The following is an 18,712-nucleotide window of genomic DNA, read 5'->3' on the forward strand; positions in this document are numbered from 1 at the left end:
CACCCCTTCCACATATGCCCATAGAACCTAGTACTTACATTGTGGTGTTTATTTTAGTTAATTCATGTATTTATTCAGTCATGCAACCAACTGTGCTAGAGCACCTACCCAGGTGTTGCGAACAGAGCTGTGAGGAAACAAGCAAAGACCTGACCCCAAGGAACTTAGAGTTTGGCTGGAGTCACAGACATGAAGAGCTCATTCTGTGTAACAAAATGTGTAGGGAGCTAAGAGAATGAAATGCTTTAAGCTCTGAGGAGAAGGGAACTGGACGAATGGATTTGCATTTGGTGTCAGGTGTTAGGGGGCAATGGGAAGTAGGAGAGAGTATTTCAGGAGAAAGAGTATTTGCAAGGTTCCTGAGGTGGAGAGAAGCATAGCATCACAAAGGAATAAAAATAAATTACCTCAAAATTTAGTGTGGCTGCATATTATTATCATAGGTAGCACTTATCGACTCTACTATGTTCCAGACTTAGTGTGAACCCCTCTACATGTGTAATATTGGTTTATACTCACCCATTCCTATGACACAGGTGCCTTTCTTTTAACAGATTCCAATTTTACAGATGAAGAAACTGAGGCACTCATATAGTAAAAATGGCAGAACTGAGACTCAGTCAAAAGCAGGCTGATTTGAAAGCCCAAACTCTTCTCTCCCATTCAGAGAGGCAGAACTAGTCCACCTTAAGCCAGGGATTCTTGTGCGGATTTCTTTCATCTTAAACCAGGGATTTTCAACATGAGCACTATTGACATTTTGGGTCAGATCATCTTTTTCTGTGGGCAGGCTACCACCTGTACTTTAGGATGTTTAGCGGCATCCCTGGCCTCTACCCACAAGATTCTAATAGCACACCTACTCCCACTCGCTCACCAAATGGGAACAATCAAAAATATTTCCAGACTTTGCAAAATATCAGAGGATGGGGTAGGGGGTTAGTTCTCGGGGGATGGTGTGGCTATGTCTTAAGTCCGCACCTCTTTATCTCACCCTCCTTCACTCCCACCATCCTTCCTCTCTTCCTTCTTCCTAGTGTTTCTTAAGTGCCCACTGTATATGAGATGTACACAAATCTCTCAAAGTTTATAAGAGAATAATTTGTGTATAGTGGTTGCTTAACAAATACTTACTGAATTTCTGCCAAATGCCAAGAATCCTAAATGTTAGAAGCCCATTTCTGTCAAATGAAAAATGTTCTCCCTGATTGCGGAACTTGATGTTAGCATAGTTAATTCTCATTTTCTGGTCACTTGGACTATCTTTGGTGCCCCTGGGAAACTGGCATGTCCTATAGCCCTGAAAGATCTACCTGAAAGCTCACCAAGAGTACCTTTAAACAGACCCAGATGCTCACCTGTGAAGACCCTAGTAAGCACAACATACATTAGGTGGCAATAAATGTTGATGCGTGGTGGAGCTGTAACTATTAAGTGAGGGCATCTGCCCAGGTCTGTAATTTGAGATGCCATTTAAAGCCCATACCCATTTTCTCCCTTTCACTTATGGATGAAATCTGGATTTGGTGGAAACAGCTCTCAGAAATAGCTTCTGGACTACATTTTCCTGGCCCACCCACCCACCATGAGAGTATGCAGGCAGTGAGAGGGAGGGCTGATTTTGAGGCAGTTTTACTGCCACTACAGATCCCGATTTACCGGAGCATCAGTTGCTCATCATTAGTGAGAGCTCAGAGAATCTTGAATGCAAAGATAACCCAGGAGAGAGCTCCCAAAATACAACATATTTAAACCAAACAACTTCTTTATCCTCCAAACAGTCACTGCTTCACTGCTTCTTGGTACTGCCCGGAATTGTCGTCTCTTGAAAGCTATTCATCGGGGCTCTTTCTTGCATTTGAAGTGTAATAATGGAATGCCTGACTTTTACAAGACTACATATAGTGGGAAACTAATTCTATAATTTCTTCTGTGGAAATAAATTCTATAATTTCTATCCCATCCCCCAACCCCTCTACACACACTCCTGCAGACTTGCTTAGATACTTTGAATGGCTGCCAAGTTATTTCTTATCAGAGTCCCTGTTCTTTCTTTTGCCAGAAGGAGGAACGTGTGAAGTAATAGCAGCACACAGATGTTGTAATAAGAATCGCATTGAGGAGCGGTCACAAACAGTAAAGTGCTCCTGTCTACCTGGAAAGGTGGCTGGGACAACAAGAAACCGACCTTCCTGTGTCGATGGTAAGTAGCTGGTTTTGCTTCTCTCTGGGTATTCATTGTAGATAATGTACTTTCTTGCTTCATCTAAATATGATTCAGAATAATGAACCAGGGGCATCCAAAGTGCTGGGAAGTTATACAAAATGCCAGTCCTTAGCAAGAGTTTGCAATATTCTTTCTCTGAATTTTAGGTTTTCAAAGTGTGATTTTGTGTTTTGTAGAGAAGATTAAGGTAAAGGAACTTTTTTCAGGTCAAGAAACTTGGGTGCTCAGCTTCTTTGGGAAGCTATTTTATATTGGAGCTATATAAAATGATAACATCGATAATGATAGTAAAGATCACAGTACCTGACATATGTTCAACGTACCTAATGTTCATTCAGTAAACTTAATGAACACTGATTATATGTTAAGCACTGGTCTAGCTGCTTGAGGTATACCCAGGAACAAATAGAACTGCCCTGATTTATCACCATGTGCCATGTACCATACTAAACATTTCTCATGTATTAAATTCTCCCAATAATCCTGTGAAGCATTGTATCTGTAATCTATTGCTGTGTACCAAATTACCTCAAAATTTAGCACTTTATGACAGCAAATACCTTGTCATTTCTGTGGGTCACAGATCCCACTTAGCTGGATGGTTCTGGCTCAAAGTCTCTTGTGGTTGCGATCAAGATCTGAAGGCTTGAATGATGCTGAAGGATTGTTTCAAGATGGCTCACTCATTTGGCTGTTGGCAGGTGGCCTTGGTTCCTTGCTATATGGATGTCTCCATAGGAATTTGTTGTCCTCGCCACATGACATGACACCTGGCTTCCCCCAGATTTAGAGACCCAAAAGAACAAGGCAGCAGCTCCAATGTCTTTTAAGATCTACCTAAGAAGTTACATTCCTTCATTTCCACAATATTCTATTGTTAACATGAGTTGCCCTGTTCAACGTGGGAGGGGACTGTAAGAGCTTGAAGACAAGAAGGCTAGAATCATTGGGGGGGTCTTAGGCAAGCTGGTTACTATTGGTAGATACACTTTCCCTTCTGCCCATTTGAAACATGAACAACTTGAGGCATATGAAGTTTAAGTAATTTTCCAGCGGTCCTATGTTGATAAGTGGTGGCTTGATTGACCCTTGTACCAAGCTTGACTGACCCTAAAACAATGCTACTGTCAAGCAGTTCAAGATTCAAAGGGACTATAATTCTCTCTCCCCTCTTTAGTCTTTCATGCTTTTAGATATGGGTGTGAGCTGGTCCTCAGCCCTTTTAGTAAGAAAATCAAGACAGAAAAATGAGTCACTTGCTCAGTACCACACAACAAGAATTAGACTCCTGTTTCTTGTGGTCACTTGTTCTCCCTCTAGATATAGGCAGCAGAGGACAACTTCTAGGCTGGATTTTGTTATGTATTTTCATCATGAATCATTTGGTGCTTAGAAAGAAAAATACATTCAAACTAGACCAAGTAAAAGGGAAGCTATTTTAAGGAAATAGGGATTGTAGAAAATCCAACCAAACCTCATGGGATCCCTAAATTTTCAGGCAGCTGACATCTCATTTTCTTCATTCATGAGTCACACCATTCCTAATCTCTGGTTCCCTTGTTGTTCTCTGTGTGGATGGGTCTCCTTTTCAAGGATGTTAGTTTCTGCTTCCCCATAACTTAGGGGCTTTTATTTCCATCACGCCAACTCTGATCTTACTGAGCATGATGGTATAGTTTCAGTGCCTCAAAATACTTGACTTAATTCCTGTAGCTTAAATGAATTTTCAGCTTAGGTCACTTGTCAACCTTTGCCCAACCAGTCACAGCCAGAGGGGCAAATTCACGTGGCAAAACAGCTGCCCATTCTGGTACTATGGGAAGATTAAAAAGAGGCTGTGATTGCTAATGGTAAGAATCACAGTCAATTTTATTGGCTATTGTAGTCATGCTAAAAGAGAGAAATTCCTTAATTTTTAGAGATGTATATTAAAGTATTTACAGATCAAATGTGGATGTGGGTTTACAATAATCTAGTATGTGGATGGCAGTAGAAGGGAAGGTAAAGTGGATATGGATATATATGAAAGAAGATTGTCCAGGTGTTGATATTTGTTATAGTTAGGTGACACATACTCAATGCTTTATTTTACTCTTCTCTCTACTTATGTATCTGTTTAAATTTTTCCATAACCAAAAAAAATTTAAATAAAAGGACTTGTAATGGAAAGAAATAAAAAAGGTTGTCTAAAAGAAGCCAAATGTGGAAATATACTATAATCAGTGGTTCTTCACTGGGGGCAATTTCCCTCCGATGGTTATTTGGCAATATCTGGAGATATTTTGGGTATCACATCTTAGCAAGGGGGGGGCAGTGGTGCTGGTGGCAATCAGTGAGCAGAGTCCAGGGATGCTGGTAAGCATACTATAATGCACAGGACAGCTCCCCACAATAGAGTTACCCAGCCCAAAAAGCCAGTGGTGCCAAGGTTCAGAAACCATACACACTGCTGTGATCAAAATTATTTTTGTGGCCTAACCTAAAATATCATACATAGATATGCCAATGAATATATAGTACATACATATGTTAATAAGTCCATAAGATCATGGACTGTGAAATCTGGTAGATGTGAGTAGAATCTCAGCTATACCAGTTACTAATAGAATGTCCTTAGCCAAGTCACATTTGCTTTCTGAACCTCAGTTTCCTCATCTGCAAAGTGGAAATAATAATTGTTTCTACTTCATAAGGTTGTGGTGAGGATTAAGGAAGTCATAAAATGTGCTTTGCACAATGTGTGACCCATCAAGTTCTTTCTTACTAAAAACTGCAGATAATGCTTGGACAGAGGCAAAGTTTTATGAAGTTTTGTTTCATATTAATTCACTGCAGTGGAATCTTAGCCACCATGTTTTCTTGGAATTGCTTCCAACAAATGATTCTGGATATCCCTAATGCTCGTAAAGAATTGCCATTGCAAGTTCATTATAGGGATTTTGAAAACTATAGAAATACAGCCATGTATCAAAATCACCCATGATGTTGTCACCCAGAGATTATCATTTCTTTATAGTATATTAATATATAGTCTTCCAGTCATATTCCATAACTAATGTGAAAACTCACATGGTACATATTTTATTGAACAAAAATGGTATAATACTGCTTTATTGATGGGTGCCTTCAATTAATATATGATGAACATATAATATATGATGAACTAAATTAAGGCATTATTGTTAATGGCTACATAAGATTTCAGGAGTAGATATACTACAGTGTATTTAACCCCTCTGCTTTGGGATACTTATACTGTTTTTTTGTTTTAGTTTTTGTTTTGCATTCCCCTTTCTCAATTTCCTAAGAATGATTAGAAACCAGCTTTTCTCCAAGACATTAGTTGACAATCCATATATCACATTTGTCTTAAACATATTCTGTCATATATCATGCATTGCTACTATTTTCTTTCTTCTAAAATTTCAGGTCAGTTGCCTTCTACAGTATTTTCAAAAGTAGAGAAACAGCTATGATTTTAAAAGAAATAAATATTGGAAACTTTTTAAGGCTCAAGATCTGAGGCCAGATCATTGAAAATGGGGCCGAAATTTGAGAGTAAAATCTTAGCAACTTCTTCACAAGTATAATACATGACAGTTGGAGAAATTTTTAAGTGGTGGGCTTTCATTTAAAAATGTTATTTTCTTTCTGCTAATTGAAAAACACCAAAATACACGCCCAACAATTTAAATATGGACTATTCATTTATAAGTATTAAAATAGCATTATATTCTTGGATTTGTGCCTAGAAATATTCTGAAGTGAATATAAGTTGTTATATTCTAATTCATACCCTGTTGTGTTTTATTGTTTATTCTATTACCTGAAACAGGGTGGGGTAACAACTATTCAATATCTTTGGTTAAGACTTCCTAAACATATACTGTGCAGCTTTCATTAATATCCAGTTACTTCTCAGGGACTAAAAGTTAAAATCAAATCAAGATTCATAAGCAAGAAGATGATGATACAAAATAAAATTATTTATTTTAGGGAACAATTTTTCCACGTATATGTAAAAAAATAATAAACTTCCTAGGTGGTTTGTGAAATTATGTCCTAGGATCCTAACTGATCTATAATGATAACAGAAAAATAGTATTAATCTCAGAGGTTTAAAAATAATGGAATGCAAGTAATAACACAAATGATTAAATAAAACAATGCCTAGTGCTTTTCCAAGACTTACCATATGCCGGGCACTCTTCTGTGTACTTGATATCTATACATTCATTTGATCCTTACCCCAACCCTATGAGGCATGTTCTCTAATTATTTCCATTCTACCCATCAGGAAACTGAGGCACAGAGAGACACCTTGTTTTGCTTAAAATCGTGCAGCCAGTAAGTGACAGAACCAGGAGGTCAGCTGGGCTAACTGGCTACAGACATTCCCGCCCCCACCCCTCTTCAAGCATAGACAAACAAGTATCTAACATAGAAACACATCATATTCCAAAGGCTTTCTTGCAAGGTGCCAAAATATCTGGGTGAAAAGGTGAAGAAGGCCAAACATGTGAACACTTAAAGAATTAGCCAATACTTCGGGCAGTTGTATTGCCCACTCCCTTTCCTTCAGAGCCTTTTATGTCATAGAGATGCTTGATCCTTTAATTACGGTCATTGTCATAGCGTAGTAAGAAGCGTTTTTTACAAATAATGCTTTCATTTTTATAGAACTATTGAAGCCTCATTTTTTTAAGGCATGGGAGGTTAAAATATCTGTCTTATGGGAAAATGTTCATTCAGTTTGCTCTATATTTTTATTCTCATGTAATTTGCATCTTGGAAAAAATTTCTATCTTGGGAAGATAGGTGAAAAAAAGTCATTTTAATTGCTAATTAGTAGGGGAGGTCCTTGTGTGTTTTTACCATCTCTCCTACCTAAGAAAAACCTCAGTGATAAGTTTATAGGCCTTTCCTTCTCACTCAGTCTAAATTATGATCATTTCAATGGCTAATAACTAGCAAACTTTACTTCATATTCTTGTCCTCTTTTACTTACTGGCTCACCAACCAGAAGGAACAGGAAGAAAAGGCCTGCTTTCTAACATTCACAGGTATAAATACCCCAGAGTTTTTATACTATTAGTGTGCAGTTAATGTAATAAAAAAAGATATCACACTCCTGGATATTTCTGCACATGAAAAAAAATTACAGTGTATCAGGACACTTTGCTTCTGAGTCATCATGATTAGCCTACAAGATGAGAGTGTAAGAGACAGAAAGAGAGATACAGAAAGACTCAGACACAAGAAGAGAAACAGATTGAAAGGAAAAGAGTAAGTGAGAGAGAAAGAGATACAAAGAAGGGCATGAGAGAGAGGCTCAGAGAGAGAGGATATTAAAAGAGAAGAATATGAACCAAGAGACACTTGAAAGAAACATTAAAACTTCTATACATAAAATGTTTCCGTTCATTTTCCCAAACTGCTTGTAGTCAGTCTCTGAATTTATGATTATTTTTAGTAAAATAAAATTTTATAAAATCTGATCTTTAAATATTTTTTCAACGTGCATTATTCTAGAACCAGAATCTCTACAAAAAAAGTTGCTTCTGGAGATTGCCCTTTTGGAAAATGCATGATAAAATTTTCTTGACTGTATAGTACCATGTTCCCTAGAGAGAGCCGTGTTAAAGATAAAGGTCTGGGAATTGAAGGAGTTTTTTAATTCCCCAAGAGTTTTCCATAGAATAAAGTGAGGTAAATTTGAGAAATATTACATATCATTTAGCTCCTTCTTTGCCTTCCAAAACATGACAGTATTTAAAAGTCTCTGAAAAGACCTGTGGACAAGAATCTTGTCGAACTTTGACCTAAGTACATCTCAAACTATTTTTTTCTACCATAAAACTTTTTTCACATAGCACAGTCTTCATATGCTAAGGCTGCCATTAAAACATACCATAAATTGGTTGATATAAAACAACAGAAGCGTATTATCTCACACTTCTGGAGGCTAAAAGTTTAATATCAAAGTATCGGAAGGGCCATGCTCCCTCTAATGTCTGTAGGGAAGAATTTGTTCCATGCCTCTTCTTTTTTTAAGCAAATTTTTTCATTGTCTTTTTTTAAAAGATACATAGATCACACAAAATGTTACATTAAAAAATATAAGAGGTTTCTATATACCCACTCTCCACCCCCACACACACTCCTCCCACATCAACAACCTCTTTCATCAGTGTGGCACATTCATTGCATTTGGTGAATACATTTTGGAGCACTGATGCACAACATGGATTATAGTTTACACTGTACTTTACACTCTCTTCTAGTACATTCAGTGGGTTATGGCAAGATATACAGTGTCCTGCATCTGTCCCTGCTATATCATTCAGGACAACTCCAAGTCCCAAAAATGCTCCCATATCACACCTCTTCTTCCCTCTCCCTGCCCTCAGCAACTCCCGGGACACTGTCTCCATATCAGTAATACAATTTCTTCCACTGCTAGAGTCACAATAATTTTATAGTAGAATACCAGTAAGTACACTCTAATCCAGATTTTATTCCTCCATCCTGTGGACCCTGGGATGAAAATGTCCATTCCACCTCTAAATCTAGAGGGCACTTAGATCCCACATGGATGATGGATGTGATTCTCCTGCTTAAAGTTGTAGACTCTCTCAGTTCCCTGGTGCGGTGATTGACCATCCTCACCTCCCTGTTAGCTGACCTGGGTTGTGGGGGAGCAAGTGAACATGGGGGATTGTTGGGTATGTGGTTGAAACTCTAATGCTGAGAAAACTCTTTAGGAAATATAATTAAGAAAGGTTACTGGTTTAAGGTGTTTGATGGGGGGCATCTGGCACAGGGTTCACCTGGGGCAGGCTTCTAGGGAGTGTGTGAGATCATGCCCTTGAATGGCTTCTGGCAGTGCCTGGAAATACTTGGTGTTCCTTGGCTTACAGCATAATTCAACCTCTGCCTCTGTCCTCACATCCTGTAGTCCCAGCATTTCATGAAATAGACTTTGGGCCATGCTGTTTTAGATTATATGGACTTTTATTTTCTCAAGAATGTTTCTTAGTTCTTCTCAGTCCAAAAAGCAATTCCTAATGCCAATAGCTCAGTGCTTTATCTCAGGCTGGCTGACCAAACATGGCATAATTGAGCCTGGTAGTAACATAATTTATAATATCTCAGTGACATGGCAGGCTCAGCTGCAGTATGGAAATCATCTAAGATTTTTCAGGAGCAAACATAGGATAAAAAAGCTAAACCCCTCATTTTTATTCAGAAATATTAAAATTTGGAGGGACAGAAAAGATGACCTATTGGATCCTCCATTATTACTTGTCATCCACACACAATGAAATATGAAGATAATGAATTGCTGTGGTAGATTGGAGGCCCATGCTGTAGTAATGGCCTGTGGTCACTTCATTAGCAGCTCTGTTTGAAACTTGCTTTATTCTTTTGAGGCAGACTTCAGCTTGTTTCATAGATGGAATGCTGAGCTCAATTGACTTCATCAGGAGCATTTCTGAAAGGAGATTTCCATCATTCTTACCAGAAGAGACTCTTCTACAGCATTGTTAGTAAAATAATGCCTTTTCAGGCATAATTTCTGAATTGTATGTACATTTTCTTTGAAACAGCCTTTGGCCCCCTATTTGGCACCTAAAACAACCCAGGTATGTGAGGGACCCAAGTTTGGTATTCATGAGAAGTATGAGACGAAGAATATATAAGAACTGGCATGAGGAACCATAAGCAAAGTTTGCTGTTCCTTCTAATAAAAGGTCTGTCCCTATATAATTTTCTTCCTCATAGTAAAGAAAACAAGAGTTCAGTCTTCAGATTTCAGATATTCCTGTCCCTTTAAGAGTGGGTGTCTTTTTTTTTTTTTTTTTCTGTTTAGAACAGCAATTGCTAACTAACAGCCCACTGGCAGAAACCACCTCAAAACTGTTCCATAGGTCAGCAGAGTATTGGAATTTTTGACTCTTCCCGTTTTCAAAGGGGCCTCGTCTCCCAAGGCCCCACCACTCCCTAGTAATTTCACCTGACTGTGATGCATTGCTGTTACCTGCCTGATCCCGAATTACAGTTAAGTTTCCCTACCACTCTCATGTTATTAATCAAGTTATTATTTTGAAAACTTACTTTTTATGAAAAATTAATATGAACTCGTGGTATAAGTACAAATGTATGTACATTCAAAGAGCAAAGAAAGAATAAAAATACAAAGCAATTCTCCCTCTACTCCCCTTTCTCACCAACCTTTCCACATCCTAATTGCCAAAGAGAATGGTTGTTACCAGATACATATGCATCCTTACAGAAAAGAACTATGCACACACAGACCTATAGATATACGTACATAAAACATCATAAAATGAAATAGTACCATGTTATGTAGAATGATCTGAACCTATACCTTGTACCATATGCAAATATTTTAAAGAAATAATTCATTGGAAGAGAATAAAAATGGCTGGTAAACATGGAAAAATGTTCATCATCACTCTGTGGAAGAAATGTAAATTAAATTGGTTGAAATGCAATGTTTCATCAATCAAATAGGCAGAGATGAAAAAGTTTGGTAATAGCCAGTATTAAGGGAGGAGGAGAGAAAAATTACATTGAAATCAAATACAGTGATAAATGGCTTACAAACTCAATTAGTTAGCCACTTTTCTCTATTTGATTCACTGAAAGGGGAGAAGATAAATCGGAAATTTTGTAATGAAACTCGATGTTTGGGGACATAATACAAATTATATGTGTTATCACTGCTTGCTGTGACTTTATTTAGCAACAGTTCTTGGACATATAATTCCCTGCCTTTAAGGATCAGGTTCATGATTCTTGGTATCATCTAAGAAATCTTCCAGTAATTTTTATATCATTTCAATGGAAAACCTCTTTGTGAAAATATATTTCATGCATATACTTGGTTGTAAATATAGTAAGCCCATTGTAAGTCAATCTATATAGTCACTTGGAAGGTATAAAATTATCTACACAAATATCTGTCATGATGTGTATTTTGTGGCTGTGGATGTGTCATCACGATATAACACATTCCAAATCCTTATGTTTTCTTGCTGACATGAACTTGGTTACATATAATACCAAATCTATCAACAAAGAAATTTCCCTAAAGTAATCCCAAAGTGATCAGTTTCCATTTATCTCTGAAGAGCTCAGGTGTTTTCAGAGACCTGTTCTTATCTGATAGGAGAGCACTTTTAATCAATTCTTATTTTCAGAAAGGGGGAAAAATATTGTTCTAAATCTGAGCCATCCCCTTATGCTTCTAGCTGGGCTCCAGCCTAGATAAGACAAGATTTCAGGGTCCTGAGTTATTAATGTGCTGTCTAGGTGAATAATGAGCAAGGCTTGTGAATTACTCCACACTTCTAAGAAAATCTATAGCCCTGTCCTTCTGCAACAACACTCAAAGCTACCGAGGATATTGGTATATTTCCATGTGGAAGATTCTGATAACTTCATCTAAGGAAGTGGTAAAATCTATGTCTCCTTCTGGGGTATGTATAGAAATTTATACAGATGGATAATATTCTGAAAAATTGTGTGTTCCTCCATATTCTCAAGCTCCTTGAATCTGAGGGCCTACCCCCAGCCCAAACAATAAGACATGAGTTACCCACTAATCTGGGAACAGAGACCCTAATTCTTAATGTTTAAGTTCAAAAGACATTCAGAGACTCAGATGGAAAATTGAAAAGTGAATTTTTTTCCTGCCTCAAGACTATGTGTAGATGCCATGAGCTGAGGGAGCAGGAAAAAGGAAGAAACACATGGATAGGAGAAATGTCATCCACTGGAGCAAGGGCTATCTGCTACTAGTATCAGAGAGATATGTCACCACCTGTAAACTCACCCCAGCCTCCAGTCAAGAAAGCACTATACTTCAAAGCCCAATATACTCTGCTTGCCATTTGGTTGCCTTCTAATGAAGACCATCCATTTACAGCAGCTAGCATATTGCACATTGTTTATTCAACTGGAGTCATAATTACCAGCATGCTAAGGCCTCCTTGGACATTTGCCCTGCATAAGTGATACTAATAAAGCCCAGGAAGTCAGAGGAGGGCTCTAGGCTCCTAAATGGGGTAAGGGGTAATAATAAAAAGGGAATCTCATGCATCTACTACACAGAACCAGATGGGTTCACGAACTCCAGTAGAGCTGGACATTGATGGAACACTCCCACCTGCCCCAACCCATCCATTTTACTTATAAAGTGGGGAGTAAATCCCTAATTTTATTCAGTATTTACATTACTGCATTATTAATAAAAGTAAGGATAAGTTTCAATAGATCGACTAATATTGCTTAGGCTAGTAAAGTGATTGGGCAGTTTAACCAGTCACTCATTCAAAGAAAGGTCACATTCCTTCAAATTTAGAATGACCTGGGTGTGGTACCTTAAAAGTTGTCATTCTTGATCTCCTTTGGTGTCTGCATACAAATTTTGCTTTATACTGGTATTTGTTCTCATCAACCCTCTTCAGAGAGAAACCTAAACCCCCTCAACAATGGCTCAAGTGAAAAGAGAAGCTATTGTGCAGCAATAGGAGGTCACAGAATACAAGAGCAGAGATTGCCCTACAGCAGGCCTCATGGCAGCTAACCCAAAATGCAATCAAGAACTAGGATATTTACATTCATCACAGTTCCTTCTCAAGGATGATGTTGCCTTTTATCTTGGGCTTTCTCTGGGTACCTGCTCCATTCTCTTTTCTCTATAAATAGAAAGGTTGAGTCTGTGCACGTCTGCTGGCAATGGTCTTCTCAACTACATGGAATACCAATAATAGTACTATTCAAACCTAATAATAGTACTGGTTTATAGTTGTTCAGTCTTTACTATGTGCCAGATGCAGTGTATTACATGTTTAACTTTATAAAATTCTGACAACTTTATAGTATAGGTACTATTGTTATCCCATTTTATAAAGGGGGTACCTGGTACCTTAGAGAAGTCACACTGTTTGTTAGAGGACATAGTAAAGGTAGATATGGGTCCCCCAAATGGAGAACTGCTGGAAATAATGGGCAGAAGATGGCATCCTCACAGATGACCGTGACCCAGATCCTGACCCTAATCCTCTCTGACCCAGACCCAAATCCTAACCCAGACCCTAACCCTTACAACTCTAACCCTGACCTTAACCCTAAAACTAATCCTACTTGTAATAATCCTAACCCTAACCCTAAGGCCCAGAGTACCTGCTTGATTCTTATATTCCTTTCCTTGGAAAATGGTATCATTCAACCATTATTTAAGTACCCCTTCCAACACACACCATCATTGTTCATGTTCCATGTATCTCAAATCTATCAATTTTTCTCCATTCCCTAATTTCAAGATTTCCACAATTTAGACTCTTATCTTGACCTGTATTAACATTTCTGATTAAAACGTGCCCTCAACACCCCTTTCCCATGCCATCTGCCTCTTACATTACCCAAATTGTGTTGCCAGGAGTCCTCCCTCAAAGAACCATGCCCAATCTAATAGAGGCCCCCTCTGCATCCCTGAAGCATCATGGATTGCATCTGTCATAGCTCACCATAATGTATGCTAATCTTTTTTCGTCTCCTCTATTAGACACACTCACCCATTCATTCATCCAAAAATTGTTTTTGAGCATTGACAGTGTGCCAGGCATAATGCCCCTTGCTCTCATGGAGCCTGTGGTCCGGCAGGGGAGACAGCTCTTCAACTAATCATATCTGCAAATGTACAAAAAGAAACTGTGTTCAGAAGGAAAATAATTCAGCCTTGTGAGAAGATGCAATTACAAAGAATCTGAAGGAGGCTGGAAGCTGAGAAGTCTTCTGTGAAGAAGTGACAAGAGATTTGAGATGTGAGATATGACTCCAGCTTGCTGTGTGGAGAGCATTCCAGGCAGAGAGCAGCATGGGCAACAGCCCTGGGTTTTGATCAAGAACCTGAGCCATTGCAGCTGAAATCAAAAAAACAATAAGATCATGTGTGACAGTCTGAAAACATGGATGGACATCAAACAATACAGATTTCTGTAATCAAGATATGTCTCTCCAGTTCCTAATGTACTTCTTAAAACTGAGACATGCTAATCAAGTACTTAGAGAAGGTATTGATGGAGGAAGCTGTTGTGGGAAATTGACTAGGAAGTCAATTTGGAATTTACATAAAATGTGGTGGAAGAGAGCATTGAAAGCCCTTCACTGAGACAAAACTCTCCCTATGCAGTGTCTGACAACAGATTTCAAAACATCTATACTCACACTTCAGACAATGTCAAAGCAAAACAACCCAAATTGCCTTTTTGATATCACCCAGTTTCTGCACATGCGGTTATTTCCTCAATTGCTGTCACCTGAACATCTATATTCTCTCTTCTCCTGGTCACTTACACTGCCACAAAGAATCCTCACAACCACTGCCCAATAAAACAAAACCTTCTGATGGAAATTATAAGTCACCACCTTTCAATTCTGTCTTCTGCCTTTGTGTTATAATTTTAACTAAATTCTCTATATGGGAAGGAGCATCAAGGGATTCAAACTTGGAAATATATTTAAACATGCAGATAACTACAGGTTCATGGCAATTTATTTTCTTTCTGATTAGCACTTTTCTTCTTCTTTGATGTCAATTCATTTATTCTGTGTAGCCAAAAAACTAAAAGCCTCCATATCAAAGGGTATTTGACAAACCTATTCCTAAAATCCGGGAAAATGTGTAAAATTCAAATATGTATGCAGGCATTATCAGAGTCTATTTTGTAAAGAAGGAGAAAATAGAGAAATGGTTGTTTCTCACTTTACAAGTCCTGTTTCTTTTAAAATCTTCAAGCACATGAATTTGAGAAAAAAAGTAGTAAATTTACATGTGCACTATAGAAATTCTCTGCTGTACTAAAGAACCCTTATGAAAAAAATTTTAAAATGACTACAGGAACAATAGGAGTTGGGCACTGATATGTGTCGGCACCCCCACTGAGAGCATTACCAGCATCGTCACATCTAATCTTTACAACATATCAGTAGATACTGTTATCCTTATCGCCATTTTACCAATGAGAAAATTATTAGTAAGACTCAAAAATGCAAAGAGGTTTGCACAAGATCACACAGGTTGTAGAGCCAGGATTCAGCTTCAGCAGGTGGATAGCTGCATCTGCGCTTTCCTTGAGGTAAAGTAAGGTATATACTAAGATTGCCTTGGTTGGCAAACAGGCAAATGGAAAATTTCTCTGGCAATAGAGAACTGATGCAGTTTAGGACAAACCAGGCCTGGATTTCAACTCTGGTTCTACCACTGATTAGTCACATATCCTTCAGCATGTTATTCTCCTGTAACTGCAGTTTCCTCAACTGTATAATGAAGAGACTGACCTCGAAGAGTTGTTGAGCATATTAAATGGGATAATCCACAAAAAGCACTTAAATGTATTATCCAATCTCTGGATATATAGTGGGAGCTCAATCATATTAACAACAACAAACTGTTTCAAAAAATTATTATATTTATATGTTCATTGAGTGCATTTTGGATTTTCAGATAAGAAATCCTGAGTCAGAACTGCAGTTTTAATTGCAGAACTGGTACTTGTGTACCTCTTCCATGTTTGATTACCACTAACCAGAAAAACAATACTTTTGAGCTGCCAGAAATGTGTACAGGGAAACCAAAGCAGATTGAACCATAATATAGAAACCTGTCTCCAGTCAGGCATGAAGCGTGAAGACAAGTTGAATGTGTCATGCTGGTTTTATATTCAGAAGTGAAGATATTGAGGCTTTCTAATCCCAGTCCAAGTAAGAGATGCATTTTTCAAGAGCATGTTTGTACACACAAGAATCTCTGATATTGAAAGATCTCTTATGCGTGATTGCCTTCAGAAAGGAACAAGAAGTGTGCATTTCACCAAATAGGACATTCATGAGGTACAGACAGACTCACAGCTCCTCCCTGGCTTTGGTCCATTAGTCCTCACATGCAGACCACCTTGTCTCTTTTCACTGTAGACACTCTTCCTAGGTGACCTCATTCATGTCATGGCTTCAGAGACTCAAACAGTTCCCAAGTCTATTCACCCAGCCTAATTCATTCTTCCAACCTTCAGATGCTTTCCAGTAATTATTAGATGCCTCTATTTGGATTTCTCAAAGGCACCTTAAACTCAAAATTTCAAAATGGAGCCCACATTCTTTCCATCAGTCTGGTCATTCAGGTATGGTTCCCACATCAATGATAGCATCCTCATCTCTTCATAATCTAAGTCAGCCTCTTGAGAAACATCTTTGCCTTTTCTCACTCCCTTATGGCCCACATCCATTCAGTCATCCTTGATTCAACTGCCTAAACATCTCTCCAGTCTTTTCACTGTTCTTCATCTCTACTTCAAACAACCAAGCACAGGCTGTTGTTATTGGTTGCCTTGACTACTGAAAGATATTCCTTCTTATTGCCCGAAGTCTTTACTGTATGTGGCCCTCTGAAATTAATCTAATTCCTCGTGAGGTATTTTCTTCCTAGAGCATTTTCTTCCATTTATGTAACATAATTCTCACTTTAAATTATTTTCCAATACTATCTCCATTGCTTTACAACTGAAGCTACATGATGGCAAAGTCCGTGATGGTGATGGCATTGTTCATGGCTACCCTCCAGCACTTGGCACAATGCCTGGCACAGATGCTCAAAAAGTCACATCTTTTGCACCTATGTCGTAGAATCAGAGGGATCTATCTTCAAATCCCAATCTAATGTGATCTTAAATCTCAGTTTCCAATCTGAAAACAGGGTTTATAAAAAGACTTAACCATCTTGTGTTTGTGCTCATGAGGATTACTTGGAGAAATGCATGTAAAGAATTGCTTCTCAATAAATAGTAGCTCTAACAATTTAGAGGATTGGTACAGGATAGAGATTTGGGGACTGTGTCTGGGGCTCTCCACTGTTATTGTGGAAGCAACAAAGACAGCACACCACAATTCCCAGACTTGCATCTGAGGAAGTGTTTTTTATGCATAACAGGATTTTCTTTTGGTCTGAATGTTCTACAGAATCAACTGAACTATATTTAATTTATCTCCAAGGGGAAAGCACCAAAAAGATGAAGTCCTCATCCTACATGAGGCCAATCAAAAACCAAGATTTTTTTTAACCTCATAGAGATATAAAATCTCTATCAACAAGAACACATTGACAACTAACTCTTTAAGCGCTTAAGATTTTGTTTATGTTACTCTTTTTTTTTTTAAAAAGGAGATACCGGGGATTGAAACCAGCACTCAACCACTGAGCTATACCTGCTCCACTGTTTGTGTTACTCTTGAGTTCTGGTTTTGTGTGCTGTAGTAATTTGGGGTGAGTGGACTAAGTTTTCATGCAATTAATGGTCTGCTCTGTAAAGGTTTGACTCTTCCTTGCTTCTGTACTTCTATCTACACAACCTTCTCTAGTTCTGAGTTTGTTACAAATAACAATCACCAGAAAAGAGCACAAACTACTCCTGGCTGATACATAAAACTAAAATATAAACAGAGTCAACCCCAGAACCTCATCAGATTTTGATCTTAAAATGGCTGTCTTAGAGTGTATTAAAGAGTTCTACTGTCCCTAACCAGCAGGTAGTAGCTACAGAAGAAAAATCATCTCCCGTCAGCACCCCTTTAAGAATAAGGGTATAAACTCTCTAAGGAGGGAATGAAGCAGGCTAGTAAGATAGGGAATCAATAGATGGACCTGGAACCTGGCAGAGAGTCCATGTGGGTATCAATAACCCCCACGATGCTGCTGGAAGACCCCCACCCCCAAGATTCTGCCATTCAGAACAAAGACATCTTCTGAAAGCCAAGAGAGGCCCCAGATATTCCCCAAGGACTTTATCATTGGGTCCTCCCTAGGGGATTTATAGGTGGGGTAATGAATCAAAACAGCAAACAGCTGTAACTCTTCCTATGCCATTAGGAAAGGGGTGGAATAATTAATGGTTCGAAAAACAGACAGCTAGGCCTGAATGCTCTCTCGCACAAACTCTCTTGCCTCTGGACCCCAACTCTGGCTGCCTTTTCCCCCATTTGGATCACTACACAAGTAAACCTGGAAATTTATAATCTATGATTGGAAATTGTAGTCTGTAAATCAACCTGCTTTAATCACTTTTCAACCCCTTCCTCTCTACCTGGGAACTTTGATCTGTCATTTTCTCCCATTTCTCGTCCCTCCCTACCTGAATAAATTACTGGGCTAACTCAAAAAAAATTTTTTTTTATATTACTTATCCTTTTTCTTGTGTTCCTATGCTGAGAATTTTTAAGTTTCATTTTGATGCAAATGAAATAGAAGACCTAAAACAGAAGCAAGCTCTTCCTCAGTGTTCCTGATATTCCTTGGTAAAGATAAAACATGTATTGGTATGAAGTTTACACTGAACTTTTAAATTAAAAGATGGAATTATTCAATATATACTTCTCACCAAAATAACAACCCAATATACAGAT

The 18,712-nt window shown here is 38.2% G+C and overlaps 1 protein-coding gene across 3 annotated transcripts in view; it reads left to right on the forward strand.

Moving 5' to 3' along the window:
* The window catches only part of TAFA1 (TAFA chemokine like family member 1), a 631,521-nt gene that overhangs the window by 465,705 nt on the left and 147,104 nt on the right, over nt 1-18,712 (forward strand). For all 3 annotated transcript variants that reach the window (XM_058288984.1, XM_058288985.1, XM_058288983.1), the window contains exon 3: nt 2,063-2,203. In XM_058288984.1, coding sequence (XP_058144967.1) covers nt 2,063-2,203 — 141 coding nt within the window. The remainder of the gene's footprint in view (nt 1-2,062; nt 2,204-18,712) is intronic.

Source organism: Dasypus novemcinctus, chromosome 26, assembly GCF_030445035.2.
Source record: "Dasypus novemcinctus isolate mDasNov1 chromosome 26, mDasNov1.1.hap2, whole genome shotgun sequence".
NCBI lineage: Eukaryota > Metazoa > Chordata > Mammalia > Cingulata > Dasypodidae > Dasypus > Dasypus novemcinctus.